At 46.0% G+C, this 10,419-nt stretch overlaps 1 protein-coding gene across 1 annotated transcript; it reads left to right on the top strand.

Annotated features, from left to right (window-relative positions):
• The first annotated feature begins 8,616 nt into the window (after positions 1 to 8,616).
• On the top strand, positions 8,617 to 10,419 carry LOC135973309 (C-X-C motif chemokine 6-like). The gene is made up of 4 exons (XM_065556046.1): positions 8,617 to 8,828; positions 9,041 to 9,175; positions 9,251 to 9,329; positions 10,241 to 10,419. Exons 1-4 carry the CDS (start codon positions 8,774 to 8,776, stop codon positions 10,275 to 10,277), a joined length of 306 nt encoding a protein of 101 aa, XP_065412118.1. The 5' UTR covers positions 8,617 to 8,773; the 3' UTR covers positions 10,278 to 10,419.

The following is a 10,419-nucleotide window of genomic DNA, read 5'->3' as shown; positions in this document are numbered from 1 at the left end:
TTAGAGAACAGATTGTATTTTCTTAATTTCTGTAATATACTGTACTTTATGTTTTATACAATAAATACCAAAGCAACTTTCTGTCTTGGTTTTCTATTGTTGTAGAGAATGTTAAAAATAAAAAGTAATAGATGTTTTCTGCTGATGAGATGAGGAAGGAATTAAACCATGCTGGAACTTTCAAAAATATTCATGGAATTTGGGGGAAGATAAGCCTTTTTCTGGAATAAGAAGTCATTCGGAATGCAATGGAGGGTCCCTGTCGCTTCATTTACCTTGTTGCTTCCAAGTCAACCAAGAAGGCTGCATATCCCAATAGAAAGTAATTAGTAACTATTAGGAAGATTGGGTGAGATGCAAGAGACTAACGATCTCTCTCTGCCCAGCAGAGAAGGCCCTCCCTCCCAGGTGGAGAGCCACTGGCATAGTAAATGTGGAGGCACACATTGGGGGTGAGCTGGAAATTTGGCCCGAGGGGCACTGCACTCAGTTTATTATAAGTGGTCTAGGCTATTTTAGTGCAAATTTAGAAAGCCCAAATTGACACACTCACACACACCCCCATCCACGAGTCCAAGGATTGCGAGGTATAAGCCCCACCCCCAAGTCTTTTAGCAGATTGTGCACAGATACAGGCATACATACAATTGTCTTTTTCCTCCCTCCCCCACCCCCGCGACGTGGGACCACATTTTTCAGGATGCCAAGGTGTCTGGCATAGAATCCACCCTTTGCAACTGTACTGAGCTCCAGAGTTTCAGTGTCAAGCTGGCAGGGGTTGAGTCCAACTGCTCAGATTTACAACTGTGTAGCTGTCCTAGACATTAAAACAGAATTAAGAAGCAGACTTAAGCCAAAGAAAGAAAGGCATTATTAAAGTGATTCTGCCAGTGCCTAAAGTGTGTCTTTTTTGTTCTCCTCCCACATCAGTTACATTTAGACCTTATCCAGTGTGTCATCAGGTATTCTGGCAATTCATCAGTTACTAATGGGGAGCTAAGATTCAAGGTTTCACTAGCCTGGTATTTTTCTCAAGTTCCTGCCAATATCTTTAAGGGCACCTCTTCCAACTTCACTCTCTAGACCGGGGTAGGCAACATGTGGCACGCATGCCAAAGGCAGCACGCGAGCCGATTTTCAGTGGCACTCACACTGCCTGGGTCCTGGCCACCACTCCGGGGGGCTCTGCATTTTAATTTAATTTTAAATGAAGCTTCTTAAACATTTTAAAAACCTTATTTACTTTACATACAACAATAGTTTAGTTATATATTATAGACTTATAGAAAGAGACCTTCTAAAAGCATTAAAATGTATTACTGACACGCGAAACTTTAAATTAGAGTGAATAACTGAAGACTCGGCACACCACTTCTGAAAGGTTGCCGACACCTGCTCTAGACAAGACTAGACAATACTTTGTGTACACATAACACTCTGCGTACTCATTTTGCTTGTATTATGTACACCATCTAGTGGCAGGACTGCATTTGTGTTGGTTGCAATTAATGTCCTCCCAGCTCTCTTATTCCACATCTAAAATGTATTATCCAACTGTGTGTGTCATTTTTTAGGCAGTGACTAAACTCATAGCTTTTTCCAGGAGCTTGTAACCATTTCACAGCCAACAAGTTGAACAATAAACACAATGGAAATACCATGGATCAGGTGGTATTGACTATTTTGTTGAAATCAGTTGGTTAGGATAGTTATCTAAAAGCAGAAAAACAGGACAGTCATAAGGGGAAACTCTGAAAAGTGACTGAGGATGTCTATCCTGCAATCAGAGGTGTGACTGCAGCCCGGGTAGGCATACCCACACTCGCTTTAATCTAGCACAGCCTAAAAGAGCAACGAAATCATGGCTAGGGTGACTATATTTCCCTATGCGGAATAAGGGCACCCGGTAAAATTACTCATATTCAAGCGAGTTCAAAGGCAATCAGAACTATGCAGTGCAAATGTTCCAATTAACAGCAAGTTGACTGAGCCCCTGTAAAAAAAGAAATACTGCATAGTTGATTCTTTTTATTTACCTTCTTATCTTTAAGGCTTTAGGGCTCAAACAGGGAGAGGTCACACACACACACACACACACACACCCGTACACCTCTCTCACACAGGGGCTGTGTATGACCGACCGACACTCCTCTTCCCCCTCCCCCCCCCCCCCCCCCCCCCCCACCGAGCAGGGAGAGAAGGGATGACCTGGCCCATGTCTTTGCAGACCTCATCTCTTTCCTCCCCCTCCCCACTCCCCTGTGGCTGGAAGCAGCCCACACAGTGTCAAAAGACAGCTAACACCTCCAGGCTGCTGCTGGCCACCGACATAACCCAGCCACCGCTTGTCCCCCGGCTACAGCGTGGGCAGGAAGGGTTAAGCCGCATTGGATGCATTGTGCACCAGGGCCCAGGGAACCTGACTGCAGGGGCTTCAGTGAACCTGGCCAGGGAGGTGGCTCAGCAGGGGAGGGTGTCTAGAGGACGGAGCAACCCCACTCTCCCTGGGAGCAGGACCCGGGAGGGGGGGGCAGGCAGGTGAAGACGGTGCTAAGTCCCTGCCTGGGGGGCTGCTGTGGAACCTGCAGAGTTGGGGCACAAACAGGCTGGAAATTGCTTTCTCACACACACACACACACACACACACACTCTCCAGAACTTAGCTGAGGGGTGGAGAGGCTTCCACATACGAGCATTGTGCGGGGCTTTGGCACACGCAGGGCTCGGCTCCTCCTGGCCAACGCCCCGACCAGAGGGTCTTGGGCTTTCCTGGGGCGCCGGCCCAGCCAGAGGCAGTGGGGGAAGGAAGGAGCCTGCCGGCCAGGCTGTTGGAGAGCTGAGCACTCCGACCAAGGGCTGGTTCTCTGCACCGCGCTGGGAGTGGGTTGCACCCCGCCAGGGGCATATGGAGGTGCAGCAGGAGCAAAGCAGGGAGAGGACAGCAAGAGGGGGGAGCACATAAAGGGCCAATGGGTGGGCAGCAGAGGCGATGCGTAACTGGCCGCTGCCTGGTACCTGCCCACACTCACCAGCCACCGCAGCTTGCAGTCAGTGCCGGCTGGAAACCGGACCAGGGTGGCTGCTGGCCAAGAGCTGGCACCCAGCAGGGGCTGCGCTGATGGACCAGCTGAGGAAGCGGTCAGCCCAACGCACTGCAGCTTTGCCCCGCTACCAGCCTTGCGCTCACAACACACTCATGGCTGGTGGGCGGGCAGCTAGCGAGCAGGGATATGGCCAGCAGTGCGACAGGGAAGACAGAAAATATGGGACAAGGACTCGGCGCACAGGTTCCACCTCAAATGGTTTGTTCTGAGTATTAGTCATTAAACAAACATAATTCTACCACCACCTTAAAAATTTGTATATAAAATACATTTCTGTTGGAGTTAGAGACTCTGAATGTGAGATGTATTATGGGACTAAATAAATGCATCACCCCACATTTGCTGAGGGATGGACTAGAAAGGATTTAACTTCTTTCCATCTACAAATTTCATTTTCTTGCTTGAATTAAAAATATTGTCATTCACTACCTATTCCTCATTTACAAGTAAAATTGCAAACATTGTATTTCCATCTCTTTACAAACCTGCACATCAAAATATGGCTGATAAAAATCATAAATAGCCAAGAGGATAAACTTTACCATCAGCAAACACAATAGCTTAGAAAGGCTTAATTCGAAATGCCTCTCTTTGAATGTTGAAACAGTAATGGTTATCTTTTTAAAATACTGTTTAAATTCTTTATGCATAGGTGTGTTCAGGGATGGAGGGCAGTGTTTGTGCACTGAACAGCAGAACAAAAAAAAAAAAAAAAACTGGACTGAAGGATTTAAAAAAAAAAAAAATTATAGAAATATTTCCTACTAGCAGTTCTTGTGAAACTACAGAAATGATGCAAGTCTCTTTGGGCCCCTCTTTCAACACTTCAAAGCATAATCAAAGTTGCATTCCCTTTGAAATATCTTATTATATTATAGTGTTTACCAGAAAGGAGGACTCAAATACTGTCTGAATCCTAAGAAAAGGACAAAGATTCTTAACTAACTCGAAGACTGTAAATAGAACGGAGAACTTGGTCTCTTTGCATCATTGCGGTGTCCTCCAACTGCCTTGCCTCCAGGGAATACTGCTTTTCCCCCTGGCCTGACATCAAGGCCTTGACGCACTGAGGAGGGGCTGCAGTCACCCAGACAGCTCTTGTTTCTACATGAGATACTGTCTGGGTCCCAATAATACACTGTTCCGTCTCTAACAGGAGTTTCTGCTCCCTGGCACCCTTCTCTGCATGGCCAACTCCTGCTCACACATTGAGCACTGCTGTTCCTCATGCTCTGCCTCCACACTAGAACGGGCTAATTCTTGCTCTGGTTTTATTCTCAGTTTGACAGAATTCTGCCCAGAAGTGCTTCTGTTCTCCAGCTCTCATCAACAGCTTTTCAAGCGATCCCTGTGAGCTCTGAAAAGGAGACAAAAGCTTCCCCTCATCTCCTCATAGCTGTCTCAACTCAAATGTCCTGTTCCCCACATTCCTTTTCCAAACCACCATTGGCTTTCCCCATCCTAAGTTGCTCCAGGTTCAAGTTGTTGCCGATTTCCTCCCCTCAGGACTGGGATACCGCACCAGTCTCTTACCAAGGTCACCAGTCAGTGTTTTTACACTCCTCGGATTGCTCTTTCCCCCCCAAAAAAAATTTGGGTGAAATCTTTGAGACATTTGAATTCAATGGGAGATTTTCAATGGACTTCAGTGGAGCCAGAATCTCACCCTTTAGCCTTATGTTCTCCCTATATCTCCCAAAATAAAATATTCCACTTACTCAAGAGGAGAACACCACACATTAATATCTGTTCTCCCAGATTTCTGCACATCTCCCAAGCTGAAAATGGAAATGCTTAGAGCTAAGCACATGCCTAATGATTTGTAGGAGCCTGGCCATTTCGACTATCATGGGACGGCGAGGCAAGCTTCCAGGTGTTTTAGGGGGTGTTAAAAATCTTGCAAAGGGAATTAAACAGACATTTACGATTTGAGGATCGGGGAACCGGAAGAGGAAATGGAAATTGAGAGAGGGGCACGTTTGCCTTGTCTGTAACGAAGCACTGCATGTACATTTTCACTAATTATAGTTGACATGATCTACTGGAAAACCCATGAACTAGCAGTAGTAGAGGAAGTTTAATCTTCAGAAGTGTTAACCACTAAAGGATGACGCTTAAAACAATTGTACTTAAGAGATTGCATAAAAAACCACATTCATATCCAGAATAACCTCCAGCCTCCTCCACTGTGTAACTAGAATTCATATGAGAGATTTCAGCAGAAATTCCATTCATAAAGGCATAGGCTACCAGCAATCTGCCTGACGGCACAAGGTTAACGAGACCTTAGTCCTCCTTCTAGGAGGAAAGAGGAAACTTTGAAAGAAGCATCGAAATGACCTGCAACTCTGTTGACTTGTGCAACAGGTCTTGTTACCAAGCAGAACTCTTGCTCCATAGCCATAGCTCTGGCTGGATGGGAGAACTGCAGGGAACAAGTAAAGAAACCAGGAAGTGGTTGATAATTTTTTAAAAGAGATGCTCCACTGTGGTATCAGCAGACACTGTGCCGAGCAGGTGCTGTTTTCCAGAAGAAAGAAGTTCTGCTCACTTGTTGTCATTAATGCTCCAGTTGCCCTTTTTAGGTAAGGACTGGGGCTGTTAATTACAGTGCCTTGTCCAAATGCTCATTCAAGTTCTGCTCACATAAACGCCCCGGCCCTGTTGTATCAGTTGTGCGCATACGGCGTTCCTAAATCCCCGCTCTAAACCATGGCATATGATATTTCTGTGCAGTTATACAGCTGCCAAATTTCACCCCAGAAATGATGCCTTCATCTTAGCGTTGGGCAAAGTGACCCCCCAAGGCCGAATTTGTACATCAGTCGGCTGCAGAGGTAAAGCATGGTGGGATCCTGCAGGGAGAAAAAGACTTCGATGGAGGGGACTCTGTAAAAAGATGCACCATGCAAGTACGCCTTGCCTTACTGTGCCCCATATGGCAGCTTACTTTAATCAGGGAAAGGAGAAACCAAACACCTTAATTAACAGAAGAAGTCAGTTTCCCTTTTAACAAAGTCCCATAAAGAAGCACTTGAACAACAATTTAAAGTCCTTACCTCCGAGCCCAGGTCTTATGTTCTGGGTAAACCAGAAGTTCAAAAGAAAAAGGCTCTGGGTCTGGTCAGATCACTCTCCAGGTAGCTAGGCTCACCCTTCCTTGCCAGTTGTGCAGCTTCTGGTCTCCCCAGTCAGTTTCCTCACCTTAAATAGAGTAGCCTGTCGGGTGGAGCAGGGAGCTTCCTTGATTATATGCAGGGGATTCTGATTGCAGCTCACAGCTGGCCCTTAAAGGGTCACGTGCTCCGTTACAGGCTCATATTAAAATAAAGGCTAGCAAGGGCTCTTCCGTCTCCCAACAAACTTTTGGTTTAGATGCAGAGAGCCTAAAATTAAAATGGCTACAGCAGATAAGGCAAAATACTTGCCAACATAGGATAACAGTGGGTCAGCATCCTTTCAGAATCATGTAGCTAGCCCCATGGTAATGAACAGATACAGGAACTAGCGAAGTTGAAAATTCCTGGTCACTTCTGAGAACCTCTAGCTTTGCACATGGATGTTCACAAAGGGAAAACTGATCTCTTAGTGCAGTGGGAAGTAAGACTCAATTTCAGAAGATCTCCCCCAGCTGAGGAATTCAAGGTCCCTCATCAGTTGCCCCCACAATTGAAAACCACTCCTGTTTAGAAGGCAGATGAAAATAATGTGACTAATACAGCATAACTACTGCTCCAACAGTGCAAAATCTGCATATCTTCGGTGCAATTGTCTGCTAGGAAGGTGCATCATGTATTTCAATAAAGGAGCCTTTAGATTACAGAAATCTGAAGGCACGTTCTGCCTGAAATTTAGACAACATAAGTCACAGGATGAAAGTTTAAATGATCAGCCAAATCACAGTATTTAGTAGAATTGTAACTAGGTTTCAGTGGTGCGATTTACAAATTCTGGCAATGCATTCATTTCAGATTTTCTGTTGAGGCTATGGTAATGATGTCTGAAATTTCAAAAGGGTCAAAGAGGAATGAGATGAAGACTGGTACTCCTTAATGTTCACGTCTGCCATAACACTAAGCCCACAAAACTTGATGCCAAGTTCTGGACAATGGAAAAAGGGAAGTTCCTTTTTCAAGACAGTGCTGAGTTTTATGCAGGGACGGCTCCAGGCACCAGGCATCCAAGCACATGCTTGGGGCGGCACCTGGCAAGGGGCACCGGGGGGGGAGCGTGGCGCGGCATTCCGTGGGGGGGGCGCGTGCGCTCCGGCGGCCAGGCGCAGCGGGCTCTGGTTGCGCGGGGCTCGGCGAGGGGGCAGCGCGGGCGCGGCGCTGGAGTGGGGTTCCGGCGGCGCTCGGCGGGGGCGGGCTCTGGCGGCGCGGCGCTCAGGAGGGGGGGCAGCGTGGGGCTCGGCGCTCAGGGGGTTCCGGCGCACGGTGGGGGTGCGGCGTGGGCGCGGCGCTGGAGGGGGGTTCCGGTTGGCCACCCAACTTGGGCCTTGGTGTTGTCTCCTCCTGGTGTAGACTTCTGGGCTCGGGCTGGAGCCTGCGCTCAAGGAGCCCACAGGGTGGGAGGGTCCCAGAACTCAGGCTCCAAGCCCAGAAGACTATACAGCAATGAAACAGCCCCACAGCCCAAGCTACCTGGCACAGGCCAGCTGCAGATATCTAGTTGTTGTGTAGACATACCCTCAGCAGGACCCTACGGCAGATCTTGCTTCCTCTGCTCTCCCCCACCCTTTGGAGGGAAGGTAGCGGTGCTGGCTTACGTCCTCTGGCTCTCTACCCCAGCATCCCTAGCAAGCCTAACCTACAGGCTTCTCTCCGGAGTACATCTTCTAGTGTACCTTACTGCAGAAACATGATAGGGCTGGGCCGTTAGAGGGTTGGACAAAATCTATTTAAAGCACTGAAAGCAGGATTCAGAAAATATACACTATTAGCATTGAGAGAAGCATCCCATCTGGTTCCCTACAATAAAATTGATGCCACCATCCTTTGAGTCTCCTTGTTTGAGAGCTGGGTTTGGCGAAGTGCACGCCCAGCTTGTTCCAGAGTCCAGTGACTCTGGGATGGAGCTCAGATAATGGTGTTTTACACCTGGGACATCGTTCTTTTTGGACGCTCACGCAAAAGCGGAATGACTTCCAGATCAGCCAGTTTCATGTTCTTAATGAAAGCCTCTGTACCCCCAATAAACTATGTGTCTTCATAACATCTGTACAGCAGCTATAAAAATCAATTACATGGAACAACAGTAGAAACATGTTTAATATATTTTTAGCTGCCTTTAATTCAATTTTACAGTTAATGAGCATGAGCCCACTTCATGCAAACAGCAAATGCATCACAGACCAATGACAATCCATAGACAGTTTGGAAACCACCTGCCTAATCCTCAACCGCCTATGCCAAATCGTACCTGTGGTATGAAATGTATTTTTAAGATTTTTTCCATCCATGAATCACTGGTTGATAAAAAAAATAAACATTCCACATGAACATGTTCAAAATTTCTCCATTACAGTTCAAATTTAGCATCTGATGTCACAGCCCAACTACTATCATAGCATATTTAAGCTGCTGGGCTCTGTGGTACACCAGTATGAGCTTTAGGTTTGACAACGCAAAGAAACTTGACCAGAAGAGGAAGGAAGATCTTGCAGAAGGATGGTGTACAAGCTCGTTGTCGCACTTGCAGTCGTTGCTCTAACTTCTTCACACGGTAGGTCCCTTTGACTTGTTTTCATAGTCTATTTTGACTGCTGCAGAGCTGCTGTTTTAACGGCACAGATAGCTGCTCCTAAGAGAACGTTTGAAACTTGAACTAGGAAGAATTTAAAGTTACATCTGTACGTTGAATTGATGTGCTTACCAAATGTGCCTCATTTACTTACCGTCATTTTAACGGATGGAGCTATTTTTCTGTATTTGCAGAATTAACAATGAACGGTGGGAGATGCTCATGCCTTCGAACTACAGATAAGATTGTGTTTGGTCCTAACCAGTTGAAGACGATAGAAATTCTCCCTGCATCTGCCTCGTGTGAAAATAATGTAAGATTCAAATCTAGTATCAAAAAATAAATTTAAGGGGATCATTTCCAAACACTTCTCTCATGGGTCTTTAATTTATTTTTTTCCAGAGTAAACTTGAAAAGTGGCAGACAAATATGCTTGGATCCCAATGCAAGCCAGATGAGAAATATTTTCCAGCAGCTCATCAAGTAAGAACTACTCCATTTTTTAATCATTGATTGTTATTGAATATTCCTCAGTTTTGGACCAAAATTTCACAAAAATAGCAGGGGCCAGCATGCATCAGTGACTCAGAGTGAGGAACTCATGCAGCAGGGAGCCAGTCTTCTACCATTGTGTTAAAGGAATCCACTGCTAGCACCCGAGAGCTGGTACAAAACAGGAAGCTCTAACTACTTCTGTTCTTGCGCCGTGCAGTAGCATTTGCCTCAAGAGCTGGGGGTGTTGACCCCACTGCACTGGCTTAATTCTAATTTAGGTAATTCTAGCAGCCCACTTGAAACATCCAACTGACACTGAAGGAGCAGTTTATTTTACTACGCTTCCTCTCAAGCCTGCACAGCGTTGCTGTCTTCTGTTAAAGAGCCAGCAGAACGTCAGAGGGTGAAGAGGCTCTATATGGGCTCACCTTTCAGTGGCGCTACCCTTCTCCATTTTGAAAAAAAAAAAAAAAAAAAAATCCATGCGGGCAAAGGAAGTGGTACAGAAAGTAGATGGCCATAGAGTAGGAGACATGATGAGGGGCTTCACCTAAGAGCTGTGGAATATTATCAGTAAAAGGCGTGCAGCGTCAATGCAGCTTAAAGCAGATTCTCAGATTTGGATGGTCATAGGACACGCCCGAGACTCAGTCACATTGCTGCGTGAGTGAGGGCAGATGGGGCCAAAGACCATTAAAAGGAAGTCCTCACTGCTCTTTAAGACTCTGGCCCATTTAGGCTGCATCCTCATTGAGACTCTCTCTCTCTGTACTGGGATGGGAAAAGGCAATGCATAGATTTTCAATTTACCTCTAGGATTTTTGCACAGGAAGGTCTGTGATCATCCTGGATGAAAGACATTAGACAAGACTACTAAGTGTTACTCTTTTCTTTTACAGGAAGAAGGGAAAGAAAAACGATAAACCCAGAATCTGAATATTTGTCAAGAAAATTATCTGATTTGTGGAGCAGGAGCCTAGGAACTTTACTTGACTTAGTGTTGTGACTCACAAAAATGTATCATTTGAGCCGTTGGCTGACAAAGTATATATATATATATATATTTAGTTAATATATT

Source organism: Chrysemys picta, chromosome 8, assembly GCF_011386835.1.
Source record: "Chrysemys picta bellii isolate R12L10 chromosome 8, ASM1138683v2, whole genome shotgun sequence".
In the NCBI taxonomy this organism is placed as follows: Eukaryota; Metazoa; Chordata; order Testudines; family Emydidae; genus Chrysemys; species Chrysemys picta.
Note: the sequence above shows the minus strand (reverse complement) of the source record. Positions and strands in the feature narration are given on the sequence as shown.